The following is a 17,816-nucleotide window of genomic DNA, read 5'->3' on the forward strand; positions in this document are numbered from 1 at the left end:
TTTATTGTTATGGCCTCATTTTAAATAAGAAGACATCAGAACCTTCACCATTTAATAGGTGCTGGCTAACAATTCCTGACCATTTTCAGAAAATATGATTCAAGTCCTTAGTATATTATACACTCTGGTTGGATTAATCAACAAAGAATTCATTTAAATAGCTTTTTGTCTTGTCTAATGAAAGAAACCATTCATTCTGCTCTAGCCAGAATCCATGCCTCTGGCATTTGTGTGTCTGTGTGAAAGATATTTTATCTAACAATGTAAAAAATAGGAAGGTCCCAGCCTAACACTGATGGTGTTCTAAAAACATAAGTCAATTGAATAATATTTCTTAGATAAACTGTACAACAAATGGTAGGTGTGTTCCCAGGCTAGCCTGAGAAGAAGGGATGGACAGAGAGGTTAACGAAGTGGTTATATGTGTCCGAATTTGTCCAAAATGGAATGGACTAAACCATCAGAGGAAGAAAAGTCTTCTAGGAAGGGAGAAGGGAGAAGGGAGATATCAGACAAAGAGCTTCCCATACTAGTCCCTGGGTGATGTTCACCCTCAACCCACATAACTTTATTGGGACCTATGGCTGGTTGGCATGGCACCTGAGCCTTGCCTGGTGAGTGAAAAAGGGAAATGAGTGTGGAGCAGGCATTTCCTCACCAGACATTGTCTGTATCGGGGTATTCTTTAGGATTAGTTTTAGTTCTTAAACTCTTCTGTGGGAACATTAATTACAAGAAATGCTTATAAGAAGCTCCTCTAACTTCATACAGAAAGGTTCAAATAAGTTTAAGAAATGTTCCTACCAGCAATTTACAGCATATGTTAGCATGTTAAGGTTCAGCAAAGTCACACATTAAAGAAAATCAAATGTATTTAGTTGTGTTTAACCTAGTAAAAACCTCAAAAACATCTCAACACGATTTGTTTTTATGGTCTACTGGGTAACATCTTGTGGGAAATTTTCTGCAGCATGCAGTTTGGGAAATGTTTCAGTGGATCATTCACAACAATATCCTGAGCCTCGAACTCAAGGCCCTCCTGTAGGTCCATGAGTCCCCTGATATTGAATGTACAATTTTGTACAGAGGTACTTTTCTAGGAAAGGGTTTGTAGCTTTTATCACTAATGAATGATGAAGGGTAGGAATCACTGTTCTCGGTTCTTTCTAAAAGGGAAGTCTGGCTTCTCCTGTACCTTTTACATCTGCAGAGGGACATTACTCAGCAGGCAGGGTGTCACTCAGGGGTATTTTATTTTATTTTATTTTATTTTTTAAAATTTTACTCAGGGTTGTTTAGTGGCAAACAGGCAGCTGACTGGTCAATTGTTAGGCTTATTGTCAAATAGATTTAAACACTGGGAGCTGAAAGAAATTGCCTATGTAGGACACTGCCTTGTCGTTAAACTCCAGATATATTTATTCCCCAACGAACAAGATGTGTTATTTCATTGCAGTAAAAAGGTTTGTTTTAAAAGTTGAGAGCCACTGACCCGCAGAAAAGAAATCCATTGAGAGCTCCTTAATGATAAACTACTAAAAACCAACTAAATACAGAAAGCTCTTCTTTCAGGAAATTGAAAACCATCAACTTGCCTACTTTTAGATTTAAAAATCAGGATCATAAAATACTGTTTAGGAAAGAGTGAACAGTAAAAAACAGACATGCATGGAATAGTTCAGTCTCCCCTTGACAAACTAAATCCTCAGAGAGCTCTCAAGTCAGTCCACACCAGATCTTTGTTGAACTGCTTCTGTGAAATAATGTTTGGTGTCTACTAATACTAAAAATGGTGATAAATAGTCCTTGGAAACCCAGTACTGCCTTTATTGCAAGGATGTCAAAGTCTGTGACATCACATGCTATCCAAAACAGCTGACTGTGATCTTGAAACCGCCTGCCGTTTTGCTTCATTTGCCAAGTTCAGCCAGATCTCACATAGCTTTACATGAGCTTTATTTTATTCTTTCATGAGTCTCAATCTTACCTAATCTATTATTAATCATAAGTGTTTGTGTCAGCTGCCTCAAACAGACCTACCAGAATCTAGGACTGGTACCAGTTAGGCAAGAGCAGGGAGGGAAATAAAGAGGTTGAGGAGGGATGGGGTTGGGGGCCGGGAAGGTAAATTGGGAAAATGAGGAAGAGTGGGGAGAAAATGAGATGGTGGGAATGTGTTAGGGGTTTGTGAGGGATGTTCCCCACGGTTAGCACCTGCTGCCCTTTGAGTTGATTATTAACCTTTTGTTCCAGTATTTACTCCATGACTAGCTATGCTCCAAGTGGCGTGATTACAGAAGCCTGCTTTGGGGCTTCCATGAGGATAGCAAGACCAGGGCAGCACCCTCAACTCTATGAAATCAAGTGGCATCCCTGTTTAGTGGCAAGCATGATACTTTATTAGCCTTCCCGCCTAGTCCAAGGGATGTTTGAATACTGGCCTCAATAATATATTCATTCAGGCCTCACTGATTTGGAATTTGCAGAAATTTGAAGATTTCTCTGGTCCAGGCATAGACAACGATGGGAGATGTAGCACACAAGTGTGGGAGTGAGTGGCATGTAGACACAGGAGAGCAGACCATGGTGCGTTCCAATGTGGCAGGTGGGCCAGGAGCCAAACTGCCCTCTCAGGGATCATGATACTTCTAAAAAGGAGCTTAATGGTTAAAATTTTTCTAAAACCCTGGTTTTCTCCCTTGGGAAATATTTTTATTTCTGAATAAAATGTTTAAATGGTATAACTTGGATTTTTAAAAATGTTTATTCTCTATTGTCAGAAAGGCCTATGATAAATTGCAAAATAGTATCCTTAAATCATTTTACCTATCAAGACCTACCTTAAAAAAAAAAGACCTACTTTATCATATACCCAATATTTTAAAATTAATATTTTAAAGTAATATAGCTGCTTTCTTTAAAATATACACATTTCAGTCTATTCATTTGGAAATGGTGTCCTCACCAATATTCATTCCAGATATTTATCCATCTAGCATTCTGAAAAATCTAGCATTCAAAATCTAGCATTCTGAAAAAGTTATTACCATAGTTAATAAACTTTCGAGTTCTAGAACTGAAACCTCTCTATGGAGAATCCAGTGTTTACCAAAAAACACATATTTTTGGAACATCTTGGACTTTAACTCTCATGAGTAGGCAAGACAGTTGGGAATGTCTGTGCAGATGGCATTCCTGCAATTAGTTCTGAGAACAAAGCATTGCCAACAGCAGGCCTCTAAATAATGTATGCAGAATGAGTTGGACACAGAGAAGGACTCTTTCAGCTAGAATCCTGAACGAATGGTTTTTCAGATATTGAAAGTCACCAGGAGCTCAGGGCAAGTAACATCTATTATGATTAGTAGAATTAGCTGAAAGCAGCCAGATTTTTCCCCCCTCAGGTACCAGGTAGCCTATGTTATTAGCCAAGTCTTTCTTTCTTTCTTTTTCTTTCTCTTTCTTTCTTTCTTTCTTTCTTTCTTTCTTTCTTTCTTTCTTTCTTCCTTTCCTTTCCTTTCCTTTCCTTTCTTTTCTTTTCTTTTTTCTTTCCTTCTTTCTCTTTCCTTTTCTTTCTTTCTTTCTTTTCTTTTTCTTTCTTTCTTTCTCTCTTTCTTCTTTCTTTCTATTTCTCTTTCTTTTTTTAAGATTTTTTACTTTTTAAAAGTAATCTCTGCACCCAATATGGGGCTCAGAGAACCTCAAAATCAGCAACTGCAAGCTCTATTGACTGAGTCAGCCAGGTGTCCACAAAATTTTTTTTTCATAGAGTTTTCAGCTCCCTCCCACTTCCTTACCCCCACAATGCCTCCACCCTGACTTTGTTCTGGAATGCTACTTTTAAGGTGGAAACTACCAAATGTAAGAGTTACTGTGTACCAGTCTCAATCAGATGTTTTGTTTGTTTCCAAATGCCTGGTTCCTGGTACCTTCGGATGAGATCAGGTAAAAGGTGGCCCTGTGAGAAGGGAAAGGACCACTTTTAGTAACTTGGCTGGAGAAAAGCTCACAGCAGAAATGACTAATACAAACATATTTTATGGTACAGAATTTCCTTTGCCTTGTCTTCTTTAAAACTCATGTTTTCTATTTCTTTTGTGTGTGTGTGTGTGATATTTTCTATTTCTAACATGAAATGAAATCACTCCTTCAGTAAATCCATATTGAGGGCCTACTATGTGCCAGGCACTCCTCTAGGCCTTGAGAATATCTCAGTGAACAGATTGATCATAGCTGCTGGCTTCACAGAAGCTCATAAGGCTTCTCTTTACCTTTACATCAGACTGAGGTTCTTGAAAAAAAAGGCTGCCATCGTACTGGTAGCTACGATGATGTGGTGCGTTTTCTTGTACACCGTTGGATTGTGAACATCTGCAGGACCTCTGTACACTAGTGCCGAGCAGTCGTGCTTTAGGAGTGGGAGTTGACTAGGCATTTGCAGAATGAACCTGTTCTGGCCCTGATCCTTTGTAGTTCTTCCCAAAGGTTTTTAAGTGTTTGGGAGTTTTTGTTCTTCAAACTGCACACAGTGGATCAACCTGCTGGTGGGTCATTAAAGTATCTTGCCTCCTGACACTTCTATGCAGTTTGTAGCTTCTCTCTGCACTGTCAGTTCTTGGGTGTTAGGATTTTCATTTCCCATTTTCCTGTGTGCACTTACATTTCATTCCACTGTCACACCTTGGCATCCAAGTGAGGGAGATGGTTGCTTGCCCCTGAGTCTCACTGCAGCACTCTTCTTTAAAGACCTCATTAGTCTTAGTAGTGATACGCTCCCCTGCTCTTCATTAGTTTTGCAGGTACTACTTTTGAACATCTCAGTTTGTGCTTGTAACATTTCTTATTTTCATCGGCTACTGAAACTGTTGAGGCAGTGCCCTTCAAATACATTGCTTTTGGAAGTTAGCAAACTTACAATGTTCTACTTTTCTGTAGGCTGTGAAGGTAGGTACGGAATCAGCATCAGAGTTCCTGATTTCCATTGTTCTCCCACCAGTTAGCTGGAGTTTTACTATGCTGACCTCCAGTCGGATTTGCTACTTTATTGACCATGCAGTCGGCTCCTGAATTATTTGGGGGTGCTCTTACATGCTTTACGCCACATGGCAGTATAGTTGAGCTCCTAGGGTGTTCCACCAAGCCTTCGTGTCCTTGGAGAATAGGTTTGAAATTCTTGCCCTTATGCACCCATAGCTCTAGCCTTGAAAGAGTTCAAGGGAGAAATAATCATACATTTGCCTTCCTCCTTGTAATGTTTTGTTTCCTCATGGCTGTGAGTTGTTTTTGCAGCATCCTAACCAATTTTTTCCTTCATGTGTCCAAGACTCTGAATTTGTGATTAGTGTGAAACACAGACCAATGAGAAGAAATATGAATCCAAAGTCACTGCAAGTGAAGACAGTCTAAGAGGAATTGCTAATTTCCATTTGTCTTGGTATATAGAGTTGGGAAGTTTTTAAAAAGTGGAGTATGGCAGTTTTTTTTTCCTGAGGCTAAATTTAGCCATTGCTTTGGAAAATCAGAGTGGTACAGCTTGTGCCTTATCTCTGTCCGGCCCTTACCCTTCCCTCTGCACTTGGACATCTTAAATGGCTTGCTGGAGAGGACAGCTTCATGTGCTCCAGTGGCCCCATTTATTCTGGGAAGGAATTAAGTGACTTCATTTTCCCTGTCTTTCCGAGCTTCCTAAAAAATTTAGGAGACTTCCTAAGCAGCAATTGCAGTCCCTACAGAAATAGTTCAAGTCATGCCTCCTTTTGCTTCATCAGCTCTTCCTGCCAGTGCGGCCAAGGGCTGTAAATGGAATGAGAGATGGCCTCTCATTCCCAATCCAAATAGCAACAGGAGGGCACATGTGCACTTGAGCTACAAATAACGCGTTTTAAAATAGCAGGTGGTATTTGATGATTGCTCCTTCATTCATTTACCTGCCAAGGCAAAACTTTTTCTCCCATTCTGGCAGCAAGACTGGAGGTGGCTCAGATCAAGCAATTGTAGCAACAAGTTCTCGTGATTGTAGATATTCGTGAGCCGATTTTCAGGCATTCAGATGCATGCATACTTAATGAGGCTGTTCTAAAAACTGTTTTTTTTAAGACAATAAAAATTTCATGTTTACACTGATGGGCTTGTGAGGCACTTTTGTAACTAATTGTAGACATTCCTTCCATTAAGATGTGCTGCCAGCTATTTGTGTTCCAGATATTCCATTTTGCCAGGAAAAAGTGGGAATACATAAAAGGTAGGGATCTATATTTTTAACGTGAAGCTCAGTGGATAAAGAAGAGTGGCACTGCTGTGAAACCTCAGTTTGTGTCTCTAAAGAAGTCAGATATTTCTCAGCTCTTTTGCCAGAGTCTTGCACCAATGCACTGGAGGTACATAATTTCCTTACCTGAGCGGAAAGGCAGCCAGCCAAGTGAACTCCTAGAGTTTTCTCACATACTTTCAAGTCCGTTCCATTGGATTTTTGATAATTCCAACCATCATCTTCACTGGAACAAGTGGTAGACTGCTGATTGGTATACAGCCCCCCTGGAGTCCACTGTGGCTAGTGGAGGTCGCTCAGAGACCTTGTCCCAGAGTTTGGATGACCTCATCCATCACTTGGCTTCCAGACAAAGCTTAAATTAGAAAATAATGTTCTTTACCTTTGACTGAGCACCCACTCTGTATCTGGTGCCAGGGTGCAGACAAGTTCCCTACTTTCAAAAAGCTCCCTCTAGTAGAAATGACGCATGTAGGAGAATGACTCTACATTCATTTGCTGAGGACTGTTAGGACACAGGGCAAGACATGAAGGCTCACTGGGCATAGCAGAAAGAACATGGGTCTGTAGTCCAGCTTGTGTTCAAATCCCGACCCTGATACTTAAAAGCAGTATGACCTTGGGCAAGCAGCTTCAATTTCTTCATCTGTCAAATGAAGAGGAAAGGCTTTCTTTTGGTTATTTTGAGGACTAGAAATAATGCATGTGGAATGGCCTGCCATGGATGTTCAGTAATAATACTGAAGTAATGTGTGAGCCATGCTCTGAAGAGCAGCAAAGTTACCAGGTGGGCACAGGAAGAGGTTGACATGACCAAAGGTCCAGAGGCATGTAAAACCCCCAGTGGATTGAAGAACAGCAAGTAATGAGAGAGTCCCTAAAAAGTAGCCTGAGACAGCTGGTCAAGGGCATTCTATGCCATGCCAGAGAACTTCAGTTTTGTCTTGTAGGTCAATGGGTGAAGGAGACTTACGTTTTTAAAACGAGATTATCTAATATAATATCAGAAGCTTTCTCATGTTGTATTGTTCAATATAGCCATGAAAATTAATTAGGTTCCAAGATTTACAGAGAGGTAATCTAGAGGAAACAGGTACAGCTGGGTGCTGAGAGCTTGGAAAGTCTGGCTATTAGTTGGTTTCCTGATGTAGACACTTTCTTACATCAGATCCTTAAATACTTGGGATTATCCACTTTTACAGAAGCCAGCACCAACCTTTCTAAACTTAAAACATACTGTGGGAAGTCTGACTTCATGAAATTTTCTGTCTTTAAAACTTTGATATTGTTTAGGAATTTTAAAATTTTAGGCAAATATTAACCTGGGACATTTTAAAATGAGTCCCTTTGAGGGTTGGAAATCCCTATCAGAGAAGAGATGACCCATGACTGCTGCTATGCCATATGTCACTTTGCATAACAGCACCTAAGGGGAGGCTGGGACACGGTGAACCCAGCAAAAGAAAAGGGGATATGAAGCCCCAATGAACCATCCATTGACCCTCCAGCCAGTGATTGGCTGGAAGTGTTTCTTCATCTTCTTCTTGACCTTTGTAACACTCAAAGCTGTTCTGGGACCATGAGCATTTTTTCTGTATGTTTTCTAATGTTGGGGAACTCTAAGAATTGGAGTATGACAAGGTAGTTGGATAAACTACTATGCTATGTTCGATACCTATACTTTTGAGTGACAGAAATTAGACTTCTAGATTTCTTTTTTTTTTTTAACTTTTTATTTATTTATTCATAGAGTCACAGAGGGAGAGAGATTCAGAGACACAGGCGGAAGGAGAAGCAGGCTCCATGCAGGGAGCCTGACATGGGACTCGATCCCGGGTCTCCAGGATCACGCCCTGGGCTGCAGGCAGCGCCAAACCCCCTGAGCCACCAGGGCTGCCCTAGATTTCTTTTTTGTAGTTTAATACGTCAGTGAGATTTCTTTTCAGCATTTAATATATTGGTTTATTATATCCAGGTAACACATAGTTACTTCCACCATCATCTTATCTACATTTAAAGCACCCCCTGGAAGGCAAGGGTGGACACTGCAATGTTGCATTAGAGGTGTAGATGTCAACATTGGCTCATGTTTATTTCAGTGTGTTACAGATAGATATAGAACAATTATAGATGTGTTAGCTTACATGGGTTACACTTACATGTGTTTCCTTGCTTTATCTGCTGGGAGGGCCTGGAAGCAGTGATGCCCCAGCAGCAATGAGCACACCCGGAGCCCGGTTCTTGGCTTCTAAATTCCATTCTCCAATAAAAGGAACCAGAGTTCCTTAGAGAAATTGCTGATTATAGAGCTGGGACAGGGGAAGTAAAAGATGAATCTGGGCATCTTATAATCCCAGAAAGTAAGGAAGTGCCTGAAAAAGAAGGGAAGAGGGTGAGGGCTTATCAGACAGAGGACACAGGAGCCAGCGTGAAAGAGTTCCCATTGGCCAAAGCTGCGACAGTTTGAGCAATAAACTAATATAGTATTGGATTATGGCCAAAGTGTAAAGTAAATATGCATGAGTTCTTATAGATATAAATAAATGGTTGATCAAATAAATTCAAAAAGACAAGTCTCCCTTATAGGAGAACTCCAAATAACATATGTGTTCCCAGGAATACATGGATGTACTCCCTCATCCATGAAGTAGAGCTTTATTTCCTCTTCCTTGAGTGTGGGCTGGACTTACTGACTTATTTCCAAAGAGTTGAGTATGGAAAGACAAAAATGATAGCCTCATCATAGAGCAGTCTAGCAGACAGCACCTTCACCGAAAAGCAAGGTCCACATCAGCAAGACATCATATACGGCAGATGTTAGGTGATGAGCAGGGTGTTCGACCTCTGTGATATTCTCCCTGAAAACTCATGAGTCCAGTCCAATTGTTAGAAAATGCATCAGACAACTTGAACAGAGGGACATCTACAGAGTTCCTGACTGGTGTTCCTCAAAACTGTGAAGATTGTGGAACTAAGGGCTACAGAGAAGACTGTCACATTAGAGGAGAGAGAGGGTGTGGAACAGCTAAATGCAGCATGGCATCTGCAGTTGGATCTCAGAAGCAAAAAAAGTACCTTAATTCTATCGGTGAATCTAATTCAAGTCTGTTGTTGAGTTAGTAATGAAACTACTGGGTTTTGACAGATGCACCACAGATATGTAAGATGTCACTGTTAGGGCAAGCTAGGCGAAGGGCTTGTGGGGCGTGGGTGCTGAGGGTGAGGCAGGCGCCCCGCTGAGCATGGAGCCTGACGCAGGGCTTGATCCCAGGACCCTGAGATCATGACCTGAGCCAGAGGCAGATGCTTAACTGACTGAGCCACCCAGATGCCCCTAAAATGCATTTTTTCTTAGTAAGAATCTCACTGGTATGACTGGGTAGAAGGTCCTAGTCAAAGAATCGCTAAGACTGAAGAAAGCCTCACCACTTCAAACAACTTTATGTAAGTTTATCTCATCCCCACAAAAACAATAGGATAGTGATATCCCCCCCTTACACATGAGAAAACAGGTGCAAAGTGGTCATTTTTTGAAAGTCACGCAGCAACAGGTTTAGACCTGGAGCTTTCATCTTCACTCCCATGCTCCTTCCACTCCGTTGCAGCTGCCCAGGCTAAAAATGCCATTTCTGCTAAAAGGGGTGCAGTCCATGAAGAGGCTGAATGAATCATGAGCCAGACTCCTGCTGCAGAGCCATCAGGATTATTTACTTTCTGTCTGGGCTGCAGGCACATGTGTGCATGTGTCATGAATGTCATGGGAGGGAATTGCTGTGTATGGTTGAAAGTCCTTCTTCCCTGAAACCATGCAGGTAAACAGACTGCTTTAGAGACAAGCAAGACACAAAGACATGTGGGAAGACACCCCATTTAGTCAGCTGAGAGGTGAAGAAAGCAATGAGGTGAGATTCGATGGGGAGATAAAGTAGTGTCTGCTTCATTATGGAGAGTGGTACAGGTGGGTGGATTTTAAATAGTTTTAAGGTTTTGTCAGATTTTAATTGGCTGTGTATGTGAGAAAAAAGTGTGCAACCCAGTGTTGTTGACAGAGCTAGTGTGGATGGACCTAGCATGGTTTACATGAGGTAATGTCTCGTGTGTCCATGCTGGGCAGCAACCCGTGCATCTGTTGAAGCAGGGGGTCCTCAGACTGCCCTTTAAAGAACACTCAGGTGGAAAGACGATTCATTCTTATGCAGGGAGGTGGTGGAGTCTTAGAGCAGTTGCTCCTGAATGTGACCCCGGACCAGAAGCATCAACATCCCCTGAGAATTAGAAGTGCAACCTCTGGGCCCACCCATACCTACTATGAAAAACTAACTCTGGGATTGGGGCCTGCCCATCTGTCTTAAGAAGCCCTCGTGGTGATTTTGATGCCACCTAACAAAAAAGGAGGGCAGGGACATCTTCGCCAATGTTCGAATGAATCAGTCCCAGTGCTTGGTACGTAGTAGGTACTCGATGAACATTTGTGAATGAATAAATGAATCCTGAAATCTACTTTTTTACTCTAACATCATCAGAACTTTTTGTTTCTCAGTAATTATATTCCCTTTATCCCATGACCACACATAATATACAATTAAGGCAATAGTTCTGTATTTTTCCAGTATTTTACAATACAGTTTCCACATCATCATAAAACTGTAAAACCAAAACAAGCATACAGTTGTTGATTTTGACTTGCCAGTGATGGAGACATAAAGACCATCACTTCATCCATCTGAGTAAGCTCTGTGGACAGGGCGGGGCCCTGGCCCTGCACAGAGGAGAGGAAGTGGGATCAGAAGGCTCTTCTGATTCTCGGTCAACACAGTACAACAGGCCTATACTCTATGGGACGCCAGCTCAATCATTTCCATTTGAGGTTGTTTCGTATTTTAATTATCACTACCTTCCCCCTTTGGAGTTGAGAGGCTCAGAGATGCCATTATGCAAGATATAATTTTGTTAAGAGGCAAATAATTGCTTCTGAGTATCTTCATGAAGTGCTTCTCAGAGCAGCTTAATAACACGAGAGCTAACTGCATGGTTAGCTGTGGGGATGGTGCTGAACAGATAGCCCAGAAAAAGCGCTGAGACTTTGGTGGCAGTCACGGAGTTTTAACTATCAGTGTTTTGATCTGGAGACACCATGGGCGAGGCCCTGTTCCATAATGGGCAGGGGGACCAGCAGGCATGAGAGGCTGACCTCACCGCAGCAGTGCATTTGCCAGAACAGAGCCATCTCCATAGGACCAGGTGGCAAGGCAGGCACCCCACAGCCCTCCACCGGGGTGGAGTGCAGCTGGGCACTGCCCTCTCTGCCCTTCTGCCCCTATGCGTGACACGGAAGGTTAATGTTGGCCACCGGGCTCCAGACAAGTGCTCCAAATAAGCAAAATGGATTCTGAACACTCGTTTAATAGTTGCAGATTTGTAGGCTCACAGAAGAAATCCTCAGTAGGCGGCTCTGAAGCTTACCCCATGTCAGTGGGATGCATGCATATCTGTGAGTAGATAAAGGGCATGAAGGGGAAAAAGCAGGGAGAGTTGGCATAACTGCCATTCTACTTGGAGTCAACTCTAATTGAAAGGGAAGATTCTTAGTCTTCAGTTGGCCCCACAGAAAGGAGTCCTGCATTCTGCAAAGTGTCCCTTTTCTAATGGAGAGGGCATGGAATAAGGATTCTGGTAGCACTCCTGAAGGCATTAGGGTCACAGGATGACAACGACCCTCTGAGTGCATCACACTGACACTCAGGGTACTTCCCGTAGATGACCAGGCTGCAAGATGCTCAGCAGCAGGGGCCTCAGGGTTTGCTGTATCCATGTGTATGTTTGCCATGGGCACACGGACATTATCTTTCACTCTTAAAGGAGGAGGATTTTTCTTTTCATGTTATTCCTGGAAATAGCTTTATTAGAAAATAATATCACAATCTTTGAAAAGTTATCTTCCTCCTCTGGCTTTATGGTTTAGTCAAGTGGAATCAGTTTGACAACCAGTCAAGCAGGTATTTACTGTCATGTTGCTGTAAGAAAAAGGTTCTCTTTCCAGGGGTAGCCCTAATTCTGTGCATCTTCTCTTCCCACAACGTCTTCCTCCTGCTAGTGTCATATAGTGGTTAAGCTCCAGGCTCCGGAGCCGGAGAGATTAATTGTCTTATGCCTCAATTTCCTCCTCTGTAAGAAGCAGGTAGGAACAGTGCCTACCTCACGATAGTTGTGGAGAGTTAGTGGGTTAATACTTGTAAAGTGATCAAAATGGTGACTGGCACATAGGAAGCCTTCCCTAAGTGTTGGTCCTGCCCGGTGTTTTATTTCTTTTAGAATCAGTGAGCATTACTCACTGGTGTTGGGATTTGTAGTCAGGATGGCCAGGTATGCTGATAAAATACTTCGTTCCTGGGTTCTTCCTTTTCATGATTCAGGTAGTTCTGTATCAAAAATAGTCATGCCATTAACAATTTGGGGACCAAATAGGCCTTCACAGCTACTCAGTCAAAATTCCTAGTGACATTTAACTCGTTTGTTGGAAGATGAGGTGGAGGAGGAACTTACATGTTTGCACATTTGCACACACTCAATCCTTACAACCTGAGGTAAGTATAGTTACTTTCTCCAGTTAAGAGTTGAGGAAACTGAGGCACTAAAGGTTTGGTTGAAAGCTGCAGGGCTCTCCTGTGGCACAGCCAGCGTTCCTAACCATGTCCTATCGGGTACTGGCTCCCTTCCCAGCTTCACCCTCTGTTTTCCTCTCTGCTGGGGTTCAGCCATCCACCTTCTGCCCCTCCAGTGCCCTGCCTCAGGGCCTTTGCATTTGCAGTAACTCAGCCCAGCTCTTAGAGACCTGGCTCCTTCTCATTAGTCAAATTCAAGTGTTGCCTTTCCTGACTTACCTAAATCCTAGCCCACCCTATTGTTCCTCATCACATTATCCTTCTTGCTTCCCCTACTGGAGCGGGGAGAGGCCTTTTTAGACCAGGTTACTATTAATATCTGATACAGCATTATTTAAAATTTGTTGAATAAATATAGGTGCTAATGATTTTAATAATGGTCTTACTCCTTTCTTACATATGCATGCAACCAAAATCGTGATATGCATGTATGCATGTGCATGCACACGTATGTGGATATAAATGCATGAATGTGGAGAGAGAGGGAATCTAATCTTGGTAATAATGGTACAGAATCAGACTTTTCTGAGTTACAATCCTAGCTCCAATGGTAATGGCCTGATGTTTTTTCTTATGTAGAGGTGAAAGATTTGGTTGTATTGGTCTCAAAAGACTGTGTTATGTGTCATGTGTTAAAGGAAATGTGTAAGGGTTTCAGCCAGTGAATGATCAGCAAATAAAATCTTTTTTTCCACAGTGTTTGGATAAAACAGTTACTACTCTGATAACCAACTAGCTAGATAACTTTTATATATACACTGGCACACACACACATCTTCCTTTCTTCCATTGATTTAAATTAAATTGTAATCATATCATTTATTTGTTCTAGGGGCTTACGTATCAGATCTCTCTAAGGCTTCAATTGGGGAATTTGGCAAGGAAATCGGGTGCCAGGAACATGAAACTAGGACTTTGACAGAAAGGGATTTTCTGTTCCTTTAGCAGAGAATTCTGATCCACTGTAGATGCTGCAAGTGTTGTGTGAGGCATCAAAACTCACTACTACGCCAGAGAAACCTGGCCTGGACAAACCTCTGTGATTCGGTTAGGCTGACGGCAGTCCTGCAGGCTTGACTAGGCCGCATGTCGACTGCTCTTCTTCTGGAACACGACCTCACTCTTCCCTGTTCTGCCCTAGATAACCAGTTCAGGATGTCCATCCTAGAGCGCCTGGAGCAGATGGAAAGGAGGATGGCTGAGATGACGGGGTCCCAGCAGCACAAGCAGGGGAGCGGAGGAGGCAGCAGTGGAGGGGGCAATGGGACTGGGAATGGAGGAAGCCAAGCTCAGGTATGAACCTGCATTGACCATCACCTTTTGTCTTGTTTATGTCTTACTGATCAGGGAGGCAGTGGGTCTCAAGTCCCTTGTCTGGTAGTGGTATCATTCCTGGACTAGTCCCAGGGAGTATTTCATAGTCTTGTGCCCGAGTATTAAAACCTATGTAATAGTAAAGAAGCCTCGAACTGTGGGGCCTTCCCAATATTGACCTCCCTGGGCCTTAAATCGTTATTATTGATCTCAGAATTCACTGCTACTGCCTGGCTGTGGCAGTTGAGGGATCCAATGAAAAAAAGGCCCGATGGTGACTCAGTTCAGATGGAATCTACTTTGTATTCTGTATTCTTTATCTATTTTAAGTATAAATATGAAACATAATTTAATTCAGTAATTCTGAAGCCTTTTATAAACTCAAGATGACCAATATGAGATGGACCCAGAGAAACTGCTTCTGTAATTATTTGGTGGGGAACAACATTATCCATTCTATCTTGTTTCACATATGCTTCTTCATATATTCCATGAAGATTTTGCCAAATACAGGGAAATTACTAGATTTTTTTAAGGGTCCCATTAGCCTTAGAAACTTTATATAAATTTCATTGAGGATCTTCATTTCGAGAAAATATCCTGGGCAGCAATTATTTTTCAGGGCCCTAAAGACAAATGTAAAGGGATGGAGAGTGTTCCTATCTCTGCCACTGAGTTATTCTCTGCAAGCCTAAAGTCATTCTTCCTTTTTCTTTTCAAAATGAATGATGATTTCCTGTGAGCAGTTATGTTTTTTGGTGAACATTTTGAGTTTTACGATCCTTGTAAATATCAAATGCTAGTAATATTTTAACAATAATCATAGGTAAAAACAAAGCATTTTATAGACCACATCCAAGAAACTAACCCCCTTTACCTCAAGTTTTCTTCTTCTTTCTCGCCTGTCTTTAGAAGTGAAGAAGGACTCGGCACACAGTAAAATATGATTAAGGCTGGAGTAGGCTTCTTTTTCACCTATATTCCTAAACTTTAGGAAAGAAGCAACCATTGTTTAACGAATCTCATGGCTCAAATAACAGATTCCCATGAAAACCTTTTCCTCACACCAACCAAGGTTGCATGAAGGGAATAGAATTTAATGTCATCTTACAGCTCCACCATTCAGTAACGGGCCTCCTATGACCTGATCCCATATTAACTACTATTGAAGACTCTTTCATCAATTTGGGTTGGCTTCAGTACATCTCTGTGTCCGCCTTTTGTGATAAAGATCTGGCAGTTTTTGTTAATGCAAAAAATATATACATATATAAAAATATTCCCTTCTTGTTCACTAACCCGTAACTTCTATGTGCTTGTGAAAGTTCTGTTTGGTACGTGTGGGGCACCTCTGCCTGGGCCTTTTGAGTCAAGGTCATTCTACTGCAGGTTGGGATCACCAGTCTGTGCTCCATTAAGATGTTTTGACAGCCTTACGGAGGACATTATATCTGTCATCCACCTTTTTATTTTTATAGGCATTTTTTTCCATACCTAAAAGTAAAAAAACAATGGAAAGCAACAATATTTCTGTAGTAATTGAGTTTTGTGGGCTTTATTACTGGAAAAAAATACTTTTGAGTAACTCCAGAGATAAGAGTCAAACTGGAAGTATTTATTTGGGGGGAATGTTCAGCAGAGAACTGCCATCACAGAGACTCAGATAAACCTCTGAGGTTACTAAGTTTGATTCTATTCTTCTTGCTTTACAACTGAATCAAGAGAAGAAAACCATAGTTAAAATTGGTGAATTGTTCTTTCCTGTATGCCTCTATGGTTATTAATAACACATCAATTTCAAGATCTCCAATGCTTTCCCCAAAGGATGGGATTGTTATTGGATTTTCAAAAGTGTTTCTGTGGGGGGAAAAGATTCCCCATTTAAGTGACTTAATTCTCCTTAAGGAAGAGTAGGGGAAGCAAAGGTCCAGGTATATCTGCAGATCCAAGAACTGGGATGACTACCCTGCTTTGCTCTCTTACCAGTTCATTCATGGTCTACAGTGTGTACTTCAACTGGAGGAAGTAGCAGTAGCACCCCCCCCTTTTTTTTTAAGCAGTATATGCTTTCCCTGAGATGGGTCAGCATGATGTTCATAATCAGAGTTTCAGCTGTGATTGACTCTGGTGTTCTCAGAGTTATGGGAAATTACCCTGTGCCACAAGTATGGACAAGTTCTGCTGAGCTAAACCAGGCACATCCTAGTCTCTGTTTTATGATGCCTCTTTATGTGCAGTCTGTTGATTCCCATTCTGAGTGGCTAACCGTAAAGCATTTGTTTCTCCTACATGAAAAGGCTGACTTGACGGGCAGTGGGGAGGGGAGGCCATTGGTCCTCAGTCCTTCATACCTGCTTCCTCCTCCCAGTGTGCTTCTGGCCCTGGAACGCTGGGGAGCTGCTTCGAGAACCGTGTGGTTGTTGTGTGTGAGAAGATGATGAGCCGAGCCTGCTGGGCAAAGTCTAAGCACTTGATCCATTCAAAGACTTTCCGTGGAATGACCCTCTTGCACCTGGCTGCTGCACAGGGCTATGCCACCCTCATCCAGACCCTCATCAAATGGCGGTAAGACGGGGGTGTGGATGGCTGGGGCTCATCCTTGCTTATCAGTTTGCTTCTTCTTCTTGAATGTTTCCACTGGGAGAGAGAAATCTGGCCATTCAGGGAACATGACCATGACCTGTGAACAAAGGGCTTTCTCTGAGGATAGTTTGCAAGGGAAACTTATGAATTTCTGCCCAAGAAATGCGGAGTGAGGTACTAACTAAATGTTGTACTTCCTGTTTGCTCTGGACCACTAGGCCAAACCACCCTATGAAGTTAGGGACTCTATTTCCTTGCATTGGGAAGGTACCCAGTCAGGTGCTCCTTTGGTTTCATCTTTGCAGGTTTTATGATATTCTAGTATCTCTCTTGAACATTGGTTAACTGTGCAGTAATTTCTGGTGCTATCCCTTACAGCACAAAGCATGCAGATAGCATTGATTTGGAACTGGAAGTTGACCCCTTGAATGTGGACCACTTCTCCTGTACTCCTCTGGTAAGGAATAGGTCATTTATTCGCTGAACTATTCTTCTAAACTGGCATGGGAATATGGTAATATGGACCCATTGAGATTGCCGGCAAGGACCAATTTGTCAGTTGGCAGCCATAGCAAAAGTAGAATATGTTTTCTTTTTAACTTGTACTGAGAAAGTTTGCTTCATTTTCATGTTTTCTAGATGTGGGCATGTGCTCTAGGGCACTTAGAAGCTGCTGTTGTGCTGTACAAGTGGGACCGTCGGGCCATCTCTATTCCTGACTCTCTAGGAAGGCTGCCTTTGGGAATTGCCAGGTCAAGGGGTCATGTGAAATTAGCAGAGTGTCTGGAGCACCTGCAGAGAGATGAGCAGGCTCAGCTGGGGCAGAACCCCAGAATACACTGTCCTCCAAGTGAAGAGCCTAATACGGATAGCTGGATGACCCAGTGGCATAGTGAAGCCATCAACTCTCCGGAAATACCCAAAGGAGTCACCGTTATTGCAAGTACGAATCCAGGTAAAAATTCAATATTATTACTTCTCAGAACTTG

At 42.1% G+C, this 17,816-nt stretch overlaps 1 protein-coding gene across 1 annotated transcript in view; it reads left to right on the forward strand.

The window, feature by feature from the left end:
• The window catches only part of CAMTA1 (calmodulin binding transcription activator 1), an 849,138-nt gene that overhangs the window by 804,070 nt on the left and 27,252 nt on the right, over positions 1-17,816 (forward strand). The window contains 4 exon segments of the mRNA XM_025427290.3: positions 14,072-14,223; positions 16,613-16,809; positions 17,206-17,284; positions 17,467-17,782. Of these exon segments, the coding sequence (XP_025283075.3) occupies positions 14,072-14,223; positions 16,613-16,809; positions 17,206-17,284; positions 17,467-17,782 (744 nt within the window).

This window comes from Canis lupus, chromosome 5 (assembly GCF_003254725.2).
Source record: "Canis lupus dingo isolate Sandy chromosome 5, ASM325472v2, whole genome shotgun sequence".
NCBI lineage: Eukaryota > Metazoa > Chordata > Mammalia > Carnivora > Canidae > Canis > Canis lupus.